Genomic DNA, 24,929 nt, shown 5'->3' with positions numbered 1-24,929 from the left:
AAATACATGCCCATAAGAAAACCTGAAATTACTGCAAACTTCCTGGAAGGCTTTGCGCTTGTCCCTTTCCTATAAAAAACAATCACACACTTCAGCACTATTCGATACAATATATCAGAAAATAAAATGTAATATACTAATATATTTTAACTAACTTTATAATATATTTATGCTGTGTCAATTTTTATATTCTCAATTTTGTTTTGCACTCTCTTTCTCGGGCTAAGAGCAAGGTGAAAAGAAGGAAATGGTCAAAGAAGAAATTGTTTTTACAATTTGATTCACCAGTCTAAAAACAGAAAACAAACATGAAAACAATGTATATATTTGTAACTATTAGTGAAAAGGAAAGAGAGGACAACCAAACACTCTGATAGAGTGCGGGAGAGACCACCCATCACAAGAGTGTATCAAAAAAGGCCACGTGGCAGCTACTAGTCCACGTGGCAGCATGTGAATAAGCCTTAGAGCAGTTAGTAACTGTCGTAGGGGTTAGGAGGGTAAACACAAATCTACAAATAGGAGTTAGGGGGTTTAGTGTGGGTAGTTTTGGAGTACTGTGTAGAAAGGCGGAATTGATTCAGGGAATCAACCTTGTAACGTGGAATTAATTCAGGGAATCAATTAGGGTTCATCATTATATTCTTCTCCAATTCTTGCATTCAATAAAAGAGGTATTAGTATTCGGAATCGAATTGATTCTGAATCGATTTTGTACGGTTTCTTCTCATATCTTTGTGCATTCTCTTACCGGTGTTATCACTGATATCAGAGCACCAATTCCGGTGCCCTGAAAACCGCTGCCTTTTTATCGATAATTCATGAAGACTCGAAGCATGTAACGATCCAGAGAAGAGTGAGAAGAAGAACGTGAAGAGATGCAAATGAGGTTGGAATTCGCGGAAGCTTTGGTGAAGAAACACGAAGAACAAATAGCGGAGATGACGGCGAAGCTGGAACGCTATTGCTTCACTGCCGAAGCTGATCACGGCGACGACGCCGCCAGTTCCGTTCACGGTGGCAGAATTGGCCATGGCAGAGGGGATTTCCGCAGCGGAGAACAACGTGGCGGAGAGGATCGCGGAAGGGATGACTTCCGCAGGGATGAAGGCCAGTTTCGACGAGAGAGGGCTGAACACGAGAGAGATGAGTTCCGTGAAGAGGATGGCCAATTCCGGCAGGAAAAATGGAGAAAACTGGAAATTCCGATATTCTTTTCGGCGACGACACATTTTGATGGACTCACCAGTTGGAGAGATACTTCCAACTCAAGGAGCTTACGGAAGGTGAGAAAATGCAAGCCACAGTTATGGCACTTGAAGGGAAAGCTTTGAGTTGGTACCATTGGTGGGAAAAGTGCAACCCTAGGCCGAATTGGGAAGGTTGCAAGATCGTTGTGGTTCGAAGATTCCAACCATCTATGATTCAGAATCCTTTTGAGCAGTTATTGGCCCTCAAGCAAACCGTTTCCGTAGAAGAGTTTGTAGAGGATTTTGAGAAGTATGTTGGAGCTTTGAGAACCATTGATCAAGAGTTTGCAAGAGGCATCTTTCTGAATGGATTGAAAGAGGAGCTTCGGGCCAAAGTAAAATTGTATGAATTACATTATTTATCCGAAATTATACAGTAGGTGCTATTGATTGAGCAAAAGAATGTAATATTGAGTAAGAAGGGCTCGTATGGTTATGCAAGTCGAAGTGGAGGTAGTCAAAGAAGCAATCCTTACTCTAGAACTGAAACCGTGGAATAAAAAACAAGATAGTTTTGGGGGGAGTAACACAGCTGGAAATTTTGGACTGAAAACAGTGGAGGAAGGTGTTCAGCCAAGAGGAGGAGAATTCAAGCATTTGACCAGTGCTGAGGTTAGAGACAGGCGTGAAAAAGGCTATGCTTTAGATATGACGAACCTTACACTAGAGATCACCAATGCAAAAATAGGCAATTCCGAATGCTTATTATGGAGGAAGAGGAGGGAAAGGAAGAGGAGGGAGAGGAAAAAGGTGTAGGGGAAGAAACCATGGACTTGGTACAAGATATGCGATTGTCCTTGTGTTCCATGTCTGGCTTCACTACTACACGATCCTGGAAGGTAGAAGGGGTATTGATGTGAACCTCTTGGGGTTCACATCAGGTATTGAGGGGAAGAGCTGTGGTTGTGCTCATTGATTGTGGGACTTCTCATAACTTCATAGCCAATGAGGTGGTGAAAGAGTTAAATCTGATGGTCCAGGATACTCCTTCGTACATGGTGGAGGTAGGAGACGGCCATAAGGTGAAATGTAGAGGGAAATGTGCCCAATTGTCCTTCCAGATATAGAATTTGGAGGTGGTCCAGGACTTTTACCTCTTCACTCTCAAGGGGATCGATCTGGTGTTGGGTTTAGATTGGTTATCTGGATTGGATGAGGTTCAAGCTGATTTTGGCAAGTTGGAACTCACAGTCAAGCAAGGGCAGAATTTGATTCGTACCACTGGTAACCCGACATTAGCTAAAACTGAACTTTCATATGTGCACTGTTGCAGGTACTCCGAGCCGAGGGTGAAGGGTTAATCATGCAGTGTGAATCATCAAGTCAAGAAAGGGAGGTGGTTGAGAGCAATTCGATCCGAATGTTGCAATTGCTCGAAGACTTTGATGAGTTATTCACGGATTCTACCGACCTTCCACGCGTCCGAAGGCATGATCACGCCATACATATGATTGAAGGGGCAACCATCCCTAATGTTAGACCTTACAAGTATCCGCACTATCAGAAAGCAGAGATCGAAGGCTTGGTTAGGGAGATTATAGAGCCTTAAACAAGGTGACCATACCCAACAAATTCTCTATTCCGATTATTGAGGAATTATTGGATGAGATTGGGGGACCACCATCTTCACCAAATTGGACTTGAAGTCGGGATATCATCAGATTCGGATGCAAAGCGAAGATGTTGAGAAGACTTGGTTCTTCCGCACATATAAGCGGGTTTCTAGCTTCTTCTATTGGGACGGCATGCGTAGTCATGTGAAGCAGTATGTCGAGGCTTGTGATGTGTGTCAACGCCAGAAGTATTCCACTTTGGCACCTGGAGGAGTTTTGCAGCCGTTACCTATTCCCACTTAGGTATGGCAGGATATTTCTATGGATTTCATATATGGATTGCCGCGGTCTAGTGGCCAGGATACTATTTTTGCAGTGGTGGATCGACTTACAAAATATGCCTACTTTTATCCTCTTGGACATCCCTATTCGGCTAAGGATATAGAGTATGTGTTTGTGAGAGAAGTGGTAAGGCTACATGGATTTCCATCATTGATAGTTTCTGATCGTGATCAGGTTTGACCCATTTCTGGCAGGAGCTATTTTGATTGGTAGGTACTCGTTTGAAGTACAGTGCAGCTTACCATCCTCAAACAGATGGGCAAACCAAGGTGGTTAATCGCAGTTTGGAAACGTATCTCCAATGCTTTGTGGGGCCTAAGCCAAAGAAATGGGTAGAATGGCTTTCGAGGGCTGAGTTTTGGTTTAACACTACTTACAACGTTTCTACAGGGATAACTCCTTTCAAAGCTTTATATGGAAGGGATCCTCTAGTTTTGATTAAGGGGTGTACTTTTACATCAAAGGTTGAGTAAGTGAATCAACTCTTGGTTGCCTGAGATGAGGTTATTTAAGAATTGAGGCAGAATCTGTTATGTGCCCAAGATTTGATGAAGGCTCAGACAGATAAACATAGATGTGAGGTTAAATTTGAGGTGGGAGATTGGGTGTTCTTGAAACTTCAACTGTATAGGTTGAAGACTCTAGCTTCAAGACCTTCGGCCAAGTTGTCGGCTAAGTTTTATGGGCCGTATCGGATTTTGGAGCGCATTGGGCCGGTTGGCATTATCTGATCATACACGGATCCACCCCGTGTTCCATGTTTCTTTGTTGAAAAAGGTTTTGAAACCGACTCAACAGTCTCAACCTCTTCCAATGATGTTGTCTGAGGAGTTGGAATTGAAGGTTCAACCGGCTCTTACAACACCGTAGGGATCCTAGTGAAAATGTTAAGGTGTTGGTGCAATGGGAGGGTTTGCCGGAGTGTAAAAATTCATGGGAGTTGGCGGCGCAAATGCAAGAAACTTTTCCTCAATTTCCCTTTAGGACATGGTTCTTCTAGGAGGGGTATTGATAGGGTGTGGGAGAGACCACCCATCACAAGGGTGCATCAAAGAAGGCCACATGGCAGCTACTAGCCCACATGGCAGCATGTGAATAAGCCTTAGAGCTGTTAAGTAACTGCCGTAGGGGTTAGGATGGTAAAAGGAAATGTATAAATAGGAGTTAGGGGGGTTAGTGTGGGTAGTTTTGGAGTATTGTGTAGAAAGGGGGAATTGATTCAGGGAATCAACCTTGTAACATGGAATTGATTCAAGGAATCAATTAGGGTTCATCATTGTATTCTTCTCCAATTCTTGCATTCAATAAAAGAGGTATTAGTATTCAGAATCGAATTGATTCCGAATCGATTTTGTACTGTTTCTTCTCATTTCTTTGTGCATTCTTTTACCAGTATTATTACACTCCCTTATCATCAATAAATGAAAATGGAGAAAACAGAATAATAAAAATAAGAGGGGAAAGAATACATAAAACAAAGCTATAATCCCTCTACATCTTTTGAAGAATATAATGGTTTTCTTAGCATCAAAATGGTGCACAACTAATTCCTAATTTAGAGAGGTTTCTATATTGGACATGAAGAGACAGGGCAAAGATACAAATTCGCTTTGTGCAGTTCTTATTTTATTTCTTTAGGATAACATCCTCTGAATTTGTATTCTATTCTTTTAATCTCTGATATTAATTGTTTCTACATATTTGTTGCTATTTTGTTGACGATGATTTCATGTTTTTCGATGCTCATGTTTACCAAGCTACATCAATATTATATTATTTTCTTACATTTGCCATGTGCTCTCGGCATTTGAGAAATGACCAATCCCCGATTCCATAGCGGCCATGAGCACCTCCATTTCTTAGGCTGAAGTTCAAGGATGAGCTATCACTTTATAATTGAACTGAACAAGAAACTTTGCAGTAAAACATCTTTCTTCAACTGACCTTCCTATAAGATATTCACCTAGAGGAAGAGTGCCATTAACCCATTCAAGAACACCAGCACTTGGAGTAAAAGGAACAACCTATTTCATCAAAAAATAAACCTCAACCATTTAAAAAGTCCAATCTCTTTCTGCCATAACTATAGAAAGTATTATTATACACCACCATAGGAAAGCAAAATGTTCCTAGTATACTATTATTTCATACAAGAAACTACAAAACGCATATGCATCACCACGAGGTCAACCAAGCAAAAATGTTAAAGATGAACAATTTGTAAAATAAACGAGAAAGAAAAAATATGATTAGAGAAGAGACAATGTATATGGAAATGCTAACCCTCAGTAATATGTAAGAAAATGGGAAGTTTGCACTTCTCAAATAAAGTAGCATCAAAGTGCTTTCATGGTGAAAGAAAAGAACAAGTACTGTATGTTATGAACAGAAATGCTAACCCTTGCTTACATTAAGGGGGAAGTTTGCATTTTCTAAATACAATGGAAGCAAAAGTATTTTGCATTCTAATTGCAAAGTATAAGTACTTAGCGTTGTGAAATATAAATGCTTCCAGCCAACAAAGGAATAAATTCGGTGCTTTTTTACTTCCCTTCGCATGTATTTTGAGTTCTGATGCATATATCATAGATTTTCAGGATGCAACTTTTCAAGTCCTAAGCAAGAATTAAGAAAAAGCAATCCTGAGAACAGGACCCTGCTGCAAAAGCATATTCGATTGTAGAGAAATTTTAACAAAGAAGCATAAGTGAAAAAAGAAAAACGAAAGCATCATCTCGGGTTCCTTTCCGTTTTCCATTGTTTATGGCACTGCATAGGAGCAAATTACCATAAAACTGTTTACTAAAAACATATATTACACATGGCTTGTTACCAGTTACCACCCAATAACCAGAAACAGAGACCAATAACATTAAAAACGCAGAATATACCTTGTAAGTGCGTACTCCCAGCCTTCTTTTCCAGGTATCTTGATGGTTCCTCAGGAATGTGTTTACTAAACCAAAGAATTGTTCCATTACCTATCAATAATTGAAAAGGTTAACTTTCAGTGTTATGATGCACACAAGGGCAGTTAAGATCACAAAATATGTATTTTCCCTCGTGGCGAAAAAAATTGTGATCCTATCAAAGAAAGAAATAACTTCTTTATGCTGTGACTAATATATACTAAAAGTTATCTTGGACAAACCACGAGTTAGCTAGCCAGATTAAAGGTATCAGTTTTTTGGGAGATCTCCCAGGGTAACCCCACACCTTTCAAGAGTGTGAGACTAATCCCTTAGGCAATGGAATGATACAGTTAGGCCCGCCCCACAAAAAGTATTTCAAGGGACCAGTGTTCTTTGGTAGAGCAGCTTGCTTACAAATACCCTCAGCCCCTTGCGCGCAGAAAACATGAATTGTCAACTCAGATTTTAATAATATTACAATTGATATAAAAAATGGGGTTCATAAAGGTAACAGAATTCGTACGGCATCCTGTCTTAGATCATCATTTCCAGATTTTGCAAGTTGCCGATATCTACAACCATCTGAACCCAAGCATTCAACCACTTTTGGGGCATTTATACCGTTCATTATCCTGTACCTCAAACCAACATAAAGTAGAATTAAGCATCATGTATTGCTATGTAAGAGAACTGTCTCTAAATGCTACTAATGATTGAGACATACATAACTGAATCTGCCAATCCTTTGAAATAAGGAAAAGTTCCTTCATTATACTGACAACCTGGATCAACTGAAACAGGAGCTGTCACTACAGGCACCTAAATGTCCAAAGCAAATGCAAAGAAAACAGGTTATCAAAGAAAGTAGCTAAAAAAAGGGAAGACATGGCAAAATTTAGCACACCAAATATTAATATCAGGTGTACAACATATAGACAGTGTATATAAATGTTATAACCAAAAGTTGATAGGAAATGCATATACTGCTTGACAAGAAAACATATGCAAGAAAATAATGGATATAAATTAATACCTTCTGTTGAGGTAACACAAATATCTATGCTATATATAAAAGTTACGACCAATGAGAGTAACTTTCAACAAGTGTCCCTTAGAAAGTGATCAATAAAGAAAAATTAATGAAAGTTTAATGTATTGAAGACAAACAGATGAGAAAATGCATGAGGTTTTATTAGTATCAAATAATATAGTGTCACATAAGTCAGGAAAGACTAAAAATTCGATGCATTTATAGAATTCAAGATGTCTGATAAAGCAAGGAAAATGTGATAAAATTAAGGAAATAAGAGTAATAAAAAGAGAGAAAGAGATTAGAAAATCAGAAAGTGAGAACTATGATTCTTAACTGAATCTAAAGGGTTTAGGTACATATGGCTGCGTCTTTTAGTTCTAGAACACTGTGGAGACCAAATTAACTTTACAGCAGATGACAGCTAGTGTGAAAGGCCAGCAACCTTACATGCTAATATTGTAATGCTACATATTCAAATGGCATTGATGGGGAAGGATAATAATAATACACATGATAAATTGTTATTAAAAAGTAATGAAAATACATGTTAACATGAAGAAATTAAATCCAAAAAAAATCAATTTCGGTGGTTGTGACTCTGAAAATGCCAATGATTACAAGATTACTCTTCATTGTCGGCCTTCAACAACTAAGATGAAAATGGTCTTTGAGTATTGAGACATTGTAAGGATAAAAAGCTGATTATTATGACTGAATTAGATGACAAGTTACAAGGACTAAAATCATTCAGATATAGGGAAATATGTAAAAAAGTATAGCTTAAACATGATAAGAAATAATCCATCCTAAGTAAAGGATAACCTATGTTAAACCTTAACTCATTCTGAATATACTAGGTTCAGAGGATGATGCCTCAGGTTCAAGTTCAGAGGAGGATGCATAGAGAAGAAGATGGAGGAAGAAAACATTTAAAAAGAAAAGAAACAGATCCTCTTTCTACTGATGTGTGGTGCTTTATGGTAGCATAAATTCTTGTACGATAAAGAGAAAACAGAGATGATTCAAAACAGTGAAAACAGATCCTCTTCCTATGCTATGAACAAGAGTATAACATTTAACATTTTGTAAGGAAATGTTATTTTCAAATCTTCTATATCAAAAGATGGAGGAAGAGAGAGGGAACTAGATTTGTGATATAGGAAGAGAGAAGGGAAATTGTTGAGGGTATTTCTGTCAATAAAATTATAATCTTGTTCCATTCTGTTGTGTTCCACCTTTTTCCATGGAACCAACGTGTTAACTAAATGTTCTGTAGTATTTGTAATATGCATCGAACAGAACATAACCCATGTCCTATTCTGTATTATTCCAATGAGTCGACCAAAGGTGCCTATACCATCATTCAATCATTCCATAAACCAGAAAATGTCATTGAATATATTGAAGTTTAGCAAGACAAATACTGACAAGTTCTAGCGCTGGGAGATTACGCAAATCCCTCGGTAGTGTCACCCTTTTATTGGTATCCTGCATAAATAATTCAATCAGGGGTGTGGAAAACAGAAAAAATATTCATATTAATTTGGATATCAATCATAGATATTTATCCTGTAACAAGTTTAGGATCAAAGGAAAAATGGAATAGGAAATACATTAATAACTACGCACCTCTCTCTTTGTTTCCATCTCAGCAAGTTTGATATAAATCTCTACCATTTGCTTCATCTATGAAGGTAACACAAACATTTTCATGATATTGATTAGTAACTAGAACTAAAAGAAGAGAATATCAAACAACAAACAGGGTGATGTTACTTGTCGTATGATAGCTCCATGATAAGATGACAACTCATTTAGAAGATTTTCTGCTGCATGTTTTTTGTCCATATCAACAACAAACGAACTTCTACTACGCTGATTGCCCTTGATACGGTCACCATTTGCCAGAGCCAGAAGCTAAGCAAAACACAATAATGAAAAAGCAATTCACTGGAAAACAATATAACCAGAAAGAAAAAGTTGAAAAAGCAATTCACTGGAAAACAATAACAGATGTAGAATCACATACTTGAAGTATTGTATGATATGGATGATCAATGGCCATTTTCTTCACTAGACAAACCAATGCAAACTGCATGGTGCTTGTTTATATTAAATAAAGGAAACGCAAAAAGAAAAAACATTTAAAGCTTATAAAACTGGTGAAGCCTGAACCTGGAAATTAAGAGGTCCCTGACCATCCTTTGAGCTTCCCATTCTAGAGGCAATTTGGTACACTAAAGGTATAAATTTAAAAGATTGAACCTACAAATAATTCAAATGCAATCAACATACAAAATCCACAAGTAGTCTAAAAAAGGAAATATTTTTACAACCAGACTAATTTATTGTCCATGATTTACTGCATACCTCATCAATAGTGCTAAGCATGCTATTTACAATATTTTTTCGAGAAGAAAGACTGAACCACAACGAAACTATTCGAAATACCTGAAAGAAAGTCAAAGGAAATCAGATCACCATGTAACGTGCACAATGCCTACATATAATGTACATGAATGAATCCATTAGTTGCAAGGGAAACTACGAGCAATTCCATACCACTCTCACATCATACTTGTCGCCTATGACTAAACAACGTTTGTATCCCTCCAATGCCAAACTAAGAAGATTGTCCCGGTCATCCTGAGATGTTGAAAGGCAGCTAAAATTACATATATTTGCCACATTAAAAGGTTGACATTGTACCCCAAAAACAGGGTTGAGATAAGCAGAAGAAAAAAAATGCAGTGCATCTACCAATTAGAAATAGTTAAATTTATTTCAGAAACCACATGATTTACTATTTTCAACAGACCCTGTGATTTTGTGCACAAATTAAAAAAAATACTCCTTCCAAAAACTAATCAAACAAAATAAATGCCTGTAGTTTCTGGGATTCTTCCTTGTCCATAGCTACTTGCTTATGTAGTTCTTGGATTTTCATGGAGTAGTCAGTTTTCTCCCCCTAAAAGATTTAAAACGATATTTAGGAGCATATATATTGTGAGTAAAAATATATATAGAAAACAATAAGCATGAAAAATATAGATTGATTGCAAGAGAAAACATGTCCAGATAGTATTAGAGAATACTGCTATTGTACTATTAGTTTTGAGTTAGCTTAGCTTACTAAGCAAGTTATCAGTTAGGCTTTCTATTGTAATGTTGGTTTTGAGTTAGCATGGCTTATTAAGCAAGCTAACAGTTATGCTTTCTGTTAATAGGGTTTAGTTTATCTAGTTTAGGAAGCCTTAGCTTGTTGAGCAAGCTAGCCACATGTGCATCTCTATAAATAGAGACTCACCCTTTGTACAAGTATCTTTTCATAATGGGAAACTAGTAACTGCCCTAACAAAATTCAGTTACAATTCTCTTCTCTTTCTTCTCTTCTATCTGCTCTCCACTTTCTCTATTTCTCTCTTCTCTTTACAAATAAGAACAACCAATCTGGTCAAAAAAGAAGATAAGTAACACCTTTGTTGAACTCCTTAACCGTTTTATGAGTGCTTCCAACTCTATGGTCTGCAATCAACAACATCATAATCATAATTCATAAGTAATCATTTAATGTTTTATCCTATGATTGTTCTAGTCTGTTTGTTTGATTTAGTGAATTAGGTACCTTATGCTTCCTTAAGCGCATTGCTGCTTGCCACTCATTAGAGTTAAGTCTTTCTTCATGGCTTCTAAATAGAGCATCGGCATAGTGCGCAAGATGAAAATTAGTTTGACATTTCCTTTCCATGGCCTTCTTGTCTGTAGTGTTCATATCTTCAGCAACAGAGACTGCAGGTTTCAAATACTTCTCCAAAATTGTTCTTGAGCTACAATTTTACACCGAAACAAGGGAGGGACAAGAATTCAGTGAATAAGGTGAAAAAAGAAAGTATACTATTAATGTTAGACAGATTGAGTATCGTATAACTTGCTAGATCTGGTTTCTGCCAGCCATTTCCCAATCAACCGATATACGTCTGAAGCCTCCTCACTACAATGAGAATTTTGTGATATATATATTGCAAGGTTGATAGCCATCTCATTTTGACCCTGAGCACGAAAAAGCTTTGCCTCTTCAAGCTGCCATACAGAAGCTTCAACACTTAGTATACTTCAAAATGTGGATAGCACTGATACTACTGATGACTCATTTCTATTGAATGTATATCAGCAAGAAGCTAAAATTCAAGCATATTTTAATGGCAATCCACAAATAGTTTTCCAAACTACAATTTGTTGCTTAAACTTATAGTTTTTAACAATAGTATAATGGAGCTTGTCCGGCTTGATATATGTCAAGTGTTGAGATCCCACATTGGATGGGCAATGGATAAATATAATCGTTATAAGTTTGGGCATCCCTCACCCCAAATATAACATTTCAGGTAGAGTTAGGCTCAATTATTTTAATGTGGCAATGAGCTAACTTTTGGGATGAAGATAGGCCCAACCCAATTATTCTAAACAATATATAATCATATTCCTCAACCACATCACTAGATAAAGTCGTAGTTCATGGAATTTGTGCTACAGTTAAAAAGATAATAAATGATATTCTGACAGCTGATATTTAGGAAAATAGCAGATACTCTTCATCTCCATATACAAACACACAGACAAAGTCAAAGTAGCTCCCTTACCCTTCCCTGCCAATATAGGGAGGAAGATGGCCCTTTGGTTTCAATAGAAAGGAACTTAAATTCATGCAAAGCAGCAGCTGCTTGAGAGAATCTAGTTCCCTGTAAAACAGAGAAGAGCATAGAAGAAAAATAAAGTAAGATTGAATCATGACAGCATTATAATTGTTAAGGATCAACTCTCCTAAAAGCAGAAGTTGTTAGCTGGAGACCCAATAATAATTTTATGTCTATAACTCACCCATTCAGACAAGAACCACGAGTTTGTAGTGTAATCTAAACGATACACATGCTTACTTTATGTGCTGAAATTAATTTAGAAGGGCTTGGCAATGATAGAGGCACAGGATTGAGTTTATATCTCCCAAAGTACCTTACGAAGTGTGGAGGAAGACTGCAGAAGATGTTGCAGCATACAATCTTTACAACTTAAAATTTGAAGTAGAACTCGTCGAAATGCTATAAATGGCTCTAGCAAATTCATATGCAGTTGCATCCTTTGCAAAATTGAGAACCAATCCATATCCAGCCACGACAACTAGTTGACAATAAAAAAAAACATCAAAATCTATGAAAAGACGTAGTTAGATGGACTGAATGATCACTATCTGAATTCTGAAATACATTTTATGCAGTCAAGATTTAATTATCTGCCAAACAGTTGCAGGATTCATACACTTAATACCTGTTCAATGGAAGGTATCACAGGCTCAAGAGACACATTTTGCTTCTGAAGACAGAACTTTGTGTTATGATCTTCAAAAGTCCTCCAGCGTAAATCCCATGCCATGCCAAGATGATGAAGCATCTGTCAAAAAGATAAAAATATGGGAGATAAAAAGTATTTTCCTTGACTATATGCTCCAGATAAGATAAGTGATTATATGATAAGTTGGGAGGTATATTATCATCCTAATAATGAAAAATGATTCTTGGTAATCTTGTGTCCAATAAATTTTGCTTTGGCATTTGACCTAATCCCCTTGACAACAGGTTATCTGAAGCAAGTATGGTTTAGACCAAAATGGGTAGGATGCCTGTCACCATAGTCATCCAAGCTTTCCGGAGGAGCAATGGATAGAATTCCCTATTGCACCTATGGCCAGTACTTGTCAGTTGACAAGGCATGGCAATGCTGTTTTTGAAGATCCTACTCTCTATGGATCCATTGTTAGCGTTCTAAAGTATGCAATGGTAGCTAGGCCAGATATTGCCTTCAGTGTTAGTAAAGTTTATCAGTTCTTATCTCAGTCTCTCAGATCATTGGTCTGCTGTTAACAAAACCAAACAGATAGAACTTGATCTTTTCTATGTCCAAGACAGAATTCATGCCAAAACTATTCAAGTCGAACACATTTCTTCAGAGTTTCAGACTGCAAATGTTTTAACCAAGCCTCTTTCTGCAAACAAATTCCTACCGTTCAGGAGACATCTAAAGATCAATAGGCACCTCAGTATCAGGGGGTAATTATAGAACTAGACTAGCTTACTGTAAAAGTGTTAAGTTAGTTAAGTGCAGTTAGAGATAGTTAGAACTATACTAGCTACTACAGCTGTACACTTGCAGTACACTTTTACCATCATTAACCTTTGTACCAGTTAGTTATCTACTTATCTCTCATTGTAATGATGTAATGAGAATTCATATTATCAAATAACAGAAAAAAGTTACAGTTTCTGTTTCTGTCTTCTCTCTCTATTCCACTACTTTCCTTCTCTGTTTACAGTGTGAAGTGTGGTGCTTGCTCAGAGTCAGTTCCATACCTACACTACTCTGCTTTTCTATAAGGAACTCCTTATTTTTGCATTTTGGTGAATATTGAGTGAAACCTAGATCCATGGACTAATTCTTGATAAATAGCTTTGAAGGTATTGGTAGAATTGAAGAGAAATTTTTTTGGGTGGGTGTTGACCATCTATTAGGGTTGGGGTTTTCTCTCAGAGTCTCACTTCCGTTATGGTCTGTTGGTATTCGAACAATTCCATAATTTGTTCTGGTGTACGGAGCATATCACTAAAACCAGTTCAGATTAGAGCGTAATTCTCCTTTGTTCTATTATATTTGATTCAGACTAAAATTAGGCATTTGGCTTTTACTTGGTGTTAAAAAATATGACCTTTTTACTGAGGTTTTGCTAATAGACATGTTTAGATATTATGTATTAGAATATTAGAATTAGCCAAGAGGCTTCCCATTGTATAAAATTGTCAAAGCCCTAATAGTGTTACTCTTCTCCTATAAATAGGATTGAGTAAGCACTCATTAAGCAAGATTCAAAAATATCAATAACTAACAAAAAGAGTTAGTTACATTTTAGTTTTCTCTCTCTCTCATTCAGTTGCTATTTCTTCTTCTCTCGTTCTTTTCATTTTTCTTCTTCTTCTAACATGGTATCATCACCAATGGCCAACGCCATTAACGATCCTCCTCACGAAGCTTCATCTCCACCTCTCTCGTCTTCCGCCGCCGCACCACTTCGAGCTCAATCTTCAGTTCTTTCTCTTCAAATTCCAAATACGAAACTCACGGAACACAACTACCTCACCTAGAGCCAATTTGTTCTTGCAGTTTTGAAATCGAATCGTGCACTTCGTTTCATTCACTCCAGCGATGTTCCTCAACGTTTCTTGTCTGATTCAGATCGTGACATGCGTCAAGTGAACCCTGGCTTTTTAGCGTGGGAAGAACAAGATCAAGCAGTTTTTTCGTGGCTTCTTAATTCGATTTCAGAAACTCTTCATCCACGCGTAGTTGGATGTGTTCACTCCTGGCAGTTATAGAGTGAATTACATGCGTTTTGCAACTCACATACAAAAGCTAGGAGTCGTCAACTACGAACTCAACTCAGATCTCTATCTCAAGGATCCATGACTATTTTTGAATTCTTCTCTAAGGTGAAATCCCTAACTGATTCCCTAATTTCAATTGGAACACCAATCTCCCTTGAAGAACATGTTGACTGTATTCTGGATGGTTTAAATGAAGATTTTCAGAATGTTATTACATCTGTTGAAAGCCAGATTAATCCTCCCTCAATTCATGATTTGGAACAATTTTTACTCACTTTTGAGTCAAGGTTAGCCAAGAACAAAAATAAGTCTGTATCAGATGCTCTCTCAGCAAATGTTGTGGCTCAATCTCCACCTCCATCACCTCTTTCTGTCTCCATGCCTTCTCATTCTGTCCATGAGCATTCCCCTCACTATTCTGGTATCTCATCAAGACCTTCAGGCAATTTTCAATCTGGATTTTACTCTCATCCTCGAGGTGGACGTACTGGTAAACGTGGTGGACGTGGTTTTCGTTCTGGCAGAAATTTCACTCGTCCTGGCAGTTTCTTTTGTGACTATTGCAGAAAACCAGGTCATGATGTGTCATGGTGTTATTATGCACCTTATGATAGTCATCATGGAACTTTAACACCTTCTCACTTCTATGGAAAGTATCCACATCATCAAACTCAGTATGGACCTCCCATGTCAAATATGTTCTCAAGGCCATCCACTCCTTATGGATCTTATTCTCCTGGATCAGTGACTAGACCTTACACATCTGCAACTCATCAAGGTTTTGGCCAAGGCTACACTAATACTCAGGCTGGAAATTTTCACAGAGGACATTCACCATTACCTCCTTACTCTCATCAACACCAAGGTCAGGGCTATGCTATGAATGCTGAAACCGGCAGTCAAGATTCTAGGTCTTCAATGTGGTACCCTGACTCTGGTGCCACAAATCATCTGACCTCAGATCCATCTCTTCTTCATGAGCCAACTGAACACTTTGGACCAGACCAGATCTATATGGGTAATGGAGCCAAGGCTCCTATGACAAGTAGTGGTAACACCTACTTTAACTCCACTAGCTCTACTACTTCTTTATCCTTACAAAATCTTCTGCTTGTTCCAACAATAACCAAAAATCTAACGAGTGTATCTCAGTTTGCAAGAGATAACTCATGTTATTTTGAGTTCCATCCTAACTATTGTGTTGTTAAATCACAGGGTTCTAATGAAGTTCTCCTTCAAGGGACTCTCACTCCAGAGGGCCTCTATGCCTCTTCAAACCTTGTTCCCAAGTCCTCTTCCAAGCACTCATATACATCTCCTACTACATCTCAAGCTTCTGCTTTAATATCTACTTCTAATCACACTAAACCTAGTTCTTTTTTGTTATGGCATTATAGACTAGGTCATGCCCATGAGACAATTGTTCAGAATGTCTTGAAAAACTGTAATATGCCCTACTTGAATAAAATTGCCTCAGATTTCTGTTCAGCTTGTTGTTGTGCTAAAGCTCATAAAGTTCACTCTACATCATCCACAAATGTATATGCTAACCCTTTTGACTTGTTGTATGTTGATTTATGGGGACCTTCACCTACATACTCTGAATCTGGTTTTAGGTATTACTTGTCTATAGTAGATGCCTATAGTAGACACTCTTGGATTTATCTACTCAAACAAAAGTCAGATACCTTACATGTGTTCCAGCATTTTATCACAATGATTAAAACTCAGTTTCAGAGTAATATCAAAGCTATCCAAAGTGACTGAGGTGGTGAGTTTAGACCTTTAACAAAATTCCTTAACTCCCTAGGGGTTAACCGTAGAGTTTCTTGCCCTCACACCCATCATCAACATGGAACTGTAGAAAGAAAACATCGCCATATTGTTGAAACTGGACTAGCCTTATTAAATCATGCTAACCTACCCTTGTCTTTTTGGGAATATGCCTTTACAACTGCAGTTTATCTGATTAACAGACTTCCCTCCCCTTCACTACAAAATCAATCACCACACTATCTTCTTTTCAACAAATCCCAGACTACAAGTTTCTTAGAGTCTTTGGATGCTCTTGTTATCCCTTACTTAGACCCTACAATAGTCACAAGCTTCAGCCAAGATCTATTGAGTGCACCTTTTTAGGCTACTCTACTACACATAAAGGATACAAGTGTTTGTCAAAAGAGGGTAGACTATACATTTCTAAGGATGTCATCTTTAATGAGCAACATTTTCCTTATGTTACTACTGATTCATCTTCTGTTCCTAAAACAAAAACCCAATCTGAGTCATCTAATTCATCCTATACTCACATACACAAATTTATCCCATACACCATAGAGTCAAATCCTCATTTTCAGTCATCACTGTCACCTCAATTATCATCCACCTATTCTTACATTGCCTCTAATAGTCATAGTCTAACAGAACAACCAAACAACCAACATCAGCTTTCTACCAACACCCACATATCCAATCCTACTACCACCTTTCCCTCCCCTGGTCAGAATAATACAAACTCTTCCACATCTCCTCAAGGTGTTACCACTATGGCTCCTACTCATCCTATGGTTACCAGGTCCAAGTCTGGAATTGACAAGTCCATAGTTCCTAGAGAGGTGCTTAGAGCTCTTCTACTTCACACAGAACCTACAAGTGTTAAGGAAGCTATTGCAGATCCAGTTTGGTTACAAGCTATGCAAGATGAGTTTGATGCTCTTCTCAAGCTAGGAACATGGTCTTTTGGTCCTCTACCCTCTCACAAACGTGCTATTGGTTGCAAATGGGTTTTCAGAGTCAAAGAAAATGCTGATGGTAGTTTCAACAGGTAAAAGCTAGACTTGTGGCAAAGGAGTTTCATCAAAAACCAGGGGTTGATTACACTGAAACATTCTCACCAGTTGTCAAACCTATTACCATCAGAATCTTACTTACTCTAGCAGTTACATACAAATGGCCCCTAGAGCAACTAGATATTAATAATGCCTTCCTCAATGGTGTTCTAGAAGAAGAAGTCTATATGGTGCAACCACCTAGTTTGCACAGTGGAGACAAAAACACAGTATGCAAGCTTCATAAAGCTCTATATGGTAAAAAACAAGCACATAGACAATGGTTTGAAAAACTAAAAGGTACTCTAGCTCAACTTGGCTTTCATATCAGCAAATGTGGCAATTCTTTGTTTATTCAGATTACTCCTACATAAGGTTTTTGTTCTTGTTTATGTTGATGACATTATAGTCACTGGTTCATCTACATCTCAAGTTCACAAAGTTATTGACAAACTAAGCAACAACTTTGCTCTCAAAAAGCTAGGATCTCTTGACTACTTTCTTGGAATAGAAGTGAAACACCTTGTTGATGGGTCTCTATTTCTCTCTCAATCCAAATACATCAGAGACCTTCTACTAAGAGCTAACATGACCACTGCCAAGTCTACTCCTACACCTATGGGAACTTCCTGCAAGTTAACCAAGAATGGTTCAGAACAATTTGAAGACCCTACTCTATACAGATCAATTGTTGGTGCTCTGCAATATGCAACAGTTACTAGACCTGATCTAGCATTCAGTGTCAATAAGGTTTGTCAATTCATGAGCAAACCTCTACATCAACACTGGAGTGCAGTGAAGAGAATACTCAGATATTTACAAGGGTCTTTATTATTAGGTCTACAAATCAAACCTGCTATTTCTTCCCTACCTATCCCTATCATGGCCTGTTGTGATGCTGACTGGGCCTCAGATCCTGATGACAGAAAATCCATCTCAGGAGCATGCATCTTTGTTGGGCCAAATGTGGTAACTTGGTGGTCAAAGAAACAACAAACCATTTCTAGGTCAAGTACAGAAGTTTGGCTCTTGCTACTCAAGAATTGATTTGGATTGAGTCTCTTTTCTCAGAATTACAATACAAATACCAAACTCCCTTGGTTCTCTGTGATAACCTTAGCACTGTTGCTATGGCTCACAATCCTGTTCTTCACAACAGGACAAAACACATTGAACTAGACCTGTTCTTTGTAAGAGACAGAATCCAGTCAAAGGCCCTTCAAGTCAAACATATTCCATCTGAGCATCAAATTGCAGATGTTCTAACAAAGCCTCTGTCAACATCCAAGTTCATCTCAATGAGGAAGTCCCTTAGAGTGACAGATGCTTTGTCCCTAAGTCATTAATGCATCTAAGTCATTGTTGTTCTTCTATTTTTTCTTTTCTTTCTTTTGTATTCTTGTAAGAACATTGAAAAAGGGGAGCACCTTTTCAGGGGGGTATATTAGAATATTAGAATTAGCCAAGAGGCTTCCCATTGTATAAAACTGTTAGTCCTAACAGTGTTACTCTTCTCCTATAAATAGGATTGAGTAAGCACTCATTAAGCAAGATTCAGAAATATCAATAACTAACAAAAAGAGTTAGTTACATTTTAGTTTTCTCTCTCTCTCATTCAGTTACTATTTCTTCTTCTCTCGTTCTTTTCATTTTTCTTCTTCTTCTAACATTATGCAACTTTGCTCTGATGATTTTCTAAATAGAAGCTACGTCCAACACTCTCCAATGATAAAAAAAGTGTATTTGAACCCCCAACTTTGCAAAATGTGAAGGATTGTCTGAGTCAGTATAAGCGGTCTTTGGCTCATATTCTCAACTCACATGGGGCTTTGATAATTAGCATACGCTACATCATGAAGTTTGTAGGATTGAACATTGCTAGTGACCAACCCAATTATTCTAACATGGTATCAAAGATAGAACTCATCTCCATCATTCCTTCGTGGGGTTCGGTTTATAAACTTCATGGGCAACTACACTCAATGCTATTTGGTTTAAAGATGGAATAAAACATTAACCTCACATTGTGGTAGAACCAGATGAATCCAAGGATCTTAGCACTTGGCTTACTAATTAATAATGTCGTAAAAGAGTTGCCCTGAAAACATTAAAATTCAACCAAATCGGATAAATGGGTACCTGGAGTTTGATGATAGACAGATAAATGTACTCAGTGCTTTCTTCACTTGCATGAGAAACAGACCACACAAGCTCCTATGACACATTAAACATTTGTAATTTCACAAAGTCCACAAGCAACTAAACAGAACTTAGGAAACAAATATTACCTGCTTTGAATCTCTTAGTTTAAGTTGGAAATCACACAAATCACCCTCCTGGAGTGACCTTAAACAACTGCATATAAGAATAATTAGATGCACTTCTCTAGAAAAAAATTACATTTTTCTAATAGTGCATATTGAATTTCATTCCTAATTGACTTTTGAAGCGTGCTGCACAGATCTTTAAATAATAACCATGTACAAACATCCTATACATCTTAAAACAAAAAAAATACAAGGTAGTTACTAAGTCTGTCAGTGTCTTCTACATAACAATTCTATTTTGAAAGATAAACCTTATGCTCACATTACAAGTTATTCATGAAAAATAATAAACCATCCAATAGCCATAATGTATAAACATGGGAATATCTTCAGAAGAGATTCAACGCAAGGTAAGGTTGTTTGCCTTGTGACTTGGAGGTTATGGGTTCAAATCCTAGAAATAGTCTCTTGACTTGCGAGGGTAAGACTGCATACATCTATCCTTCCCATACTCCACTAGGTGGGAGCCTCATGCATAGGACGAACCATTTTTATAAGTTGAAGGTTAAATACATTACTTGGTCCCAATAGTTTCACTAATTTTTTAACAGATCCATGTACTATAAATATCTTTAATTAAGCTGCCAATATATTAAATTATTAATTAAATCCCCATTAGTTATAGAATTTTGTAATTAAGTCACTCCAACTTATGCTACAAGGGATCTATTTAAACTTAGATATAGAAACCTAATTGAAAAATATTAAAATATAGGGACCTATTTGAAAATTCAGCAAAACAATACAGACCAAAGACTAACTCTTGTTACACTTAGTCACCTCCCCTGAAACTGAGGGATCTGAACCAAGTTGAGGTAGTCTCTGACTTGCCATTGGTTTTTGAGTGAAGCAAACTTTGTATATGTTAGGCCTCCAATTAGGAGGGTATTTCAGAGAAGAAAGAAAGAGAGTAAGGGTATATGGGAAAAGAAAGAAAAGGGGCTTGTGACAGAAGGGGGTACGTAAATGGCAGGCAATCATTTGGGAGAATTAGGGGTGACTGTGTCACAGGAAGAAGGAAATTATTCCTCTTGCATTGCCTTTCTTTTATCACACTAATAAACCATTTCGATATCTTGTACTCTGCACTTTTTCTCTACTATCAGTAAAATATTATGCACTTGTTTGTCTAAATTCTCTACCATTTCTTTCTTAAATTGGTTGGTTCCTATCAGTATAGAAAGAGGCTTAGTTACGATATCTTTTGTTTGGAACTTCTAGGGCATATGTTTCACTATAAGAGTGTTGTTCATGATCTTGTCTGATGAACAAGAGAGAGAGAAAGGAAGAAGACAATGATGAGAGAAGGGTTCGAATTTCTTTGCAAATGAAATAGACACAACAACTTTGACTTGGGGTCCCAAATGTTCATTAGCAACGGCTTTTCCACCATGAGTCTCCACCATCATGGAGGTCCTAAAGTAGCAAATGGCAGATGTCGCCATTTGAAGGGTTTTTCGTAATAGCAAACAAAGATTAGCCAAAAAACACCATCGCTTTCGGCCAAGGCCACCATTTGACAATACTAATTAGAGACAAAACAAACTGAATTAAAAAAGAAGACTCGGAGTTTTGAATGCATTGCAGCCTAATTAGATGGAAAATATGGTATTTCCTTGTTGAACCTCAACGATCTTTTTCTAATGTTGATATTCATCTGGAAAAAAGGAAAACTACAAAGGGAACAAGAGATTTCTTGTTAAAAATAAGAATTTTATATTGGATGAGTGGACACAGTGGACAAGATAGGAATAAGAATTATTATAGTGTTTAGCATTTTATGTTTATCTAGGGCTGAGACAGCTTGCTTAATGAGCAAGCTGTTACTCAAAATTCAATGTAATAATCTTCCTAGCTTGTTGTACAAGCTTGACCAGGTGTCCACTTCTATAATTCAGTTACTCTGATTTTATTATTATTGAAAAACTTATCAATACAATAGATATGCACCTCTATTTATAGAAGTGGACACATGGTCAAGCTTCTAGAACAAGCTAGGAAGATTATTACATTGCATTCTGAGTAACAACTTGCTCATTAAGCAAGCTGACTCAGCCCTAGATAAACATAAAATGCTAAACACTCAAATAAGAATAAATGCATTAGGGATAAAGTTGGGGTAGCTCACATTGTAGAACATATGGCATAATTGCGTCTTACGTAATTTGGGCATGTGTGTCGACCGTTAGAAGCCACACTATGGAGAGTAGATCATATGGAAGTTAATGCAATTTCTAGAGGCAAAGGGGGCCAATAAAAACTATAAATTAAATAATTAGGAAACATTTAGAGATTAATGCTTTGTCAATGAAAATGATTTTATGACGATATTGCAGCGTCATTCAATCCATGTAGTCAACCTCACTAGTGATACTAAGGCTTGGTTGTTGTAAATATTTCAGCAAAATCTAATACTGAAAATGATTGAACAGAGAAATGGAGTTCACACTAAAATCAACATAAGAATAAATTTAATACCTGTGCAAATTTTCATTGAAATGATTATATTTAATATTCTGAGTTGGAGGGAAACTAGCTCCCACATGTGGTAAGGAGAAATCCCAGTTCCCAGCACGCCAGGCAGACTCAAACTGCAATTCAGCAAACTCTAAATCATGCTGGAGCTGGTCCTTGCTTGATGTCAACCCTTGGCAATACAAGTCTAGCACATGTGTGCAACCAATCTGCTGCAATGATCTAATCAATCCTTTGTAAGGTCTACTTTGCCTCATCTCATCTACTTCCGTTGCAAAAGATGAAAGATTTGCTGCTCCAGTTTTCTCCAATGACAAATTCCTAGCACTGCCATCCTTCTGAATTGAGACACCTGATCGCACTTGCAAGTCATAATACTCAAGGGCCTTTCCCCAGTTTCCTTCATGCTCCATGGTGATTACTTGAGATGTTAACTATTATTTACAACAATCAATATATAAGAAAATCAGAGAGAATGGCAAAGAACCCAAACATATACCAGTGAAATAACATAATTGAACCTAAATCCAGCATGAAACAAAACTCTCTTATCCAAAAGAAGAATTAAGCTGTCATGGATAACAAGGTCTGATAATCTGCCCCCTCAGCCCATTGTTTCTTATGTTTGGAAGCTCAAAACTCAGCCATTTATTTTGGCTCATTGAAGCATATATATTTTGGGTGCTTTTATTACTTGCAGTGCAAAAAAAAATCGGTTGGTTTTCTCATTAAATTCAAACCTTTCTTTTTGTGAGGGTGGGAAATCAAAGAATCAAGATGTTACATAAATATTTCAACCATGACAAATCAATCTAAGATTATTAGTCATAAGTTTTATAATAAGTGTGAATTATAGTAGTATATAGTGATAGCATTAGTAGTAGTACAGTTGTAAAAAAGACTATAATTAGCTATCTACACTCTACAAATACAGCCAATTACAGAATATACAATCACTTTACATAAACAAATCCTGGGCCTGCAGCTCTGCACCTAAAAGCAAGCTTAAGAATTTAGGCTGACATGCTCCTGACAACAGACTATCCACCACTCAGTTATAGGATAAAATAGTTGGAAATATAGAAAAAAACATTGGAACTATTATCCTAGTAAACAGCTACAATTATTTATGCATAGGAATAACTCTAATTATTTCTAGTATATAAGTGTGTTTACTCCCAATTGTAAGAATATATCAGCTGCCAAGACAAAGCTCATTCTCTAAGTCTGTCAATCTAAAACTGCTAAGAAGAAGGATTATACTGACCACCTTGTGCGACTGAAGGATTCCATATAAGCTATCAGGTTCATTGATTCTAGTGACTGCCGAGACAAGTACTTCAATATGATCTGGCAACTGATGTGCAGAAAACCAATAAAATAAAAAGATTAGTTAGTTACAGATATGAATACAAATCTAATTAATCATCATTGAATACATTTACAAACCAACAGTCCAGTTCACTGGTATAAGAACAAAATGATTTGAAATAGTGAAACATAAAATATAATCTAATTAAGCCTTAAAAACAGAATAAGATATAAAAAGTATTCAATATAACTTACCATTTCATTGTGGGAGAAATCTGGACCTCCAACTGTCATACCTTTAAAGTGCTCCTCACACCAATGTTCCACATACAGCATTGAAGTAAAATATGATCCACAACTCTAAAAGTGAAAAGAAACAAATAATCATAATTTATAAAAAACATAATCAAACAAGAGCAAAATATAAAGGTAATCAAAGAAAGAAAAAGAGAGAACTAAAATCAAGATAATCTGCCACTTACAACTGCTGACTTGGCGACAAGAAGATAATCAATGGAAAGCCAATACACCTTGGAAGATAAAACCAAAGAAAGAAACAATGTTAAATTCAAAAGGAAACTAGTACACTGTTTCATATAGTTTAAAACCTTTAGGAAACACTGAACTCGATGAAATAAAAAATGCAAGGAAGATGATACTTTCTCCCAGGAGAACGGTGACTTTGCCAAGGCACTTGAAACAACAGCAGACTCTCTTGACTTTGCAGGAGTAGACCGGGTTTTTGAGCCATAACTTGATGGTTTTGAGTTCTACATGACAAAACAAAGTTATAACTTTTCCCCTCTGTTTTAGCTGAACACCAAAGCAAAATATTAAAATAACATTGAAGACAGCTTAACTTGGCATGTGGTTCTTGGGCAGTAAGTGAAATGTGTGCAATGTGTAGATAAAGCCATAAACTATTATAGCCCAACTTTTTTATACTGAAATTAACATAGCAGTCAATTAAGATGGAGCTATCCAAAGATCACCAGCATCTCATCATCTAATTAGGAGGAACGAAAAGAACACATCGATTCTGAACCTCAATTCTAACACCATCAACAGTTGACAACAGTAAAATTCACTTGTTTGTTGTACATATGGACCTAATCTGGAAGGTGCAAGCAATATATGCATTATTGAAGCATACTAGGCATATCAACAAAATAAAGGCCAAACAAACCACTTTTAGAATAAATCAATGGATGTAAATTATGACCCACCCTAGAAAGGTTACCTAAAAAGTACAAACAAACAAGATAAATATAACCCATGAACATAGAACATTTGAATTCTATTCACCTTGGATGTTCCACGCTTTGATGACACAGATGATCTTTCCATGACATTACATATGCGAAGTTCATTGAGGCAATTCAACACCACTTGAATCGATTTGGTCAGCTTATTCGATTCTGTGAATATATGCTCCTTCAACTACAAATGCAACAAAAAATTCATCACATGT

General features: G+C 37.0%; 1 protein-coding gene across 2 annotated transcripts in view; it reads right to left on the bottom strand.

Moving 5' to 3' along the window:
• Positions 1–24,929, bottom strand: part of LOC109328123 (serine/threonine-protein kinase ATM) — an 85,923-nt gene that overhangs the window by 1,991 nt on the left and 59,003 nt on the right. For both annotated transcript variants that reach the window (XM_019561423.1, XM_019561424.1), the window contains exons 45-72: positions 24,764–24,898; positions 24,118–24,228; positions 23,941–23,988; positions 23,714–23,818; positions 23,418–23,504; positions 22,151–22,581; positions 19,634–19,700; positions 19,485–19,559; positions 12,413–12,535; positions 12,101–12,265; positions 11,731–11,829; positions 11,019–11,170; positions 10,716–10,917; positions 10,568–10,615; positions 9,975–10,058; positions 9,653–9,736; positions 9,461–9,541; positions 9,266–9,355; positions 9,120–9,182; positions 8,867–9,007; positions 8,720–8,776; positions 8,519–8,578; positions 6,782–6,876; positions 6,581–6,689; positions 6,037–6,126; positions 5,090–5,169; positions 4,931–5,009; positions 23–69 (exon numbers count right to left, since the gene is read on the bottom strand). In XM_019561423.1, coding sequence (XP_019416968.1) covers positions 23–69; positions 4,931–5,009; positions 5,090–5,169; positions 6,037–6,126; positions 6,581–6,689; positions 6,782–6,876; positions 8,519–8,578; positions 8,720–8,776; positions 8,867–9,007; positions 9,120–9,182; positions 9,266–9,355; positions 9,461–9,541; positions 9,653–9,736; positions 9,975–10,058; positions 10,568–10,615; positions 10,716–10,917; positions 11,019–11,170; positions 11,731–11,829; positions 12,101–12,265; positions 12,413–12,535; positions 19,485–19,559; positions 19,634–19,700; positions 22,151–22,581; positions 23,418–23,504; positions 23,714–23,818; positions 23,941–23,988; positions 24,118–24,228; positions 24,764–24,898 — 3,008 coding nt within the window. The remainder of the gene's footprint in view (positions 1–22; positions 70–4,930; positions 5,010–5,089; positions 5,170–6,036; positions 6,127–6,580; positions 6,690–6,781; positions 6,877–8,518; positions 8,579–8,719; positions 8,777–8,866; positions 9,008–9,119; positions 9,183–9,265; positions 9,356–9,460; positions 9,542–9,652; positions 9,737–9,974; positions 10,059–10,567; positions 10,616–10,715; positions 10,918–11,018; positions 11,171–11,730; positions 11,830–12,100; positions 12,266–12,412; positions 12,536–19,484; positions 19,560–19,633; positions 19,701–22,150; positions 22,582–23,417; positions 23,505–23,713; positions 23,819–23,940; positions 23,989–24,117; positions 24,229–24,763; positions 24,899–24,929) is intronic.

The sequence above is a fragment of the Lupinus angustifolius genome, chromosome LG15, assembly GCF_001865875.1.
Source record: "Lupinus angustifolius cultivar Tanjil chromosome LG15, LupAngTanjil_v1.0, whole genome shotgun sequence".
NCBI classification, from domain to species: domain Eukaryota; kingdom Viridiplantae; phylum Streptophyta; class Magnoliopsida; order Fabales; family Fabaceae; genus Lupinus; species Lupinus angustifolius.
This window is presented reverse-complemented; position numbering and strand designations above follow the sequence as displayed.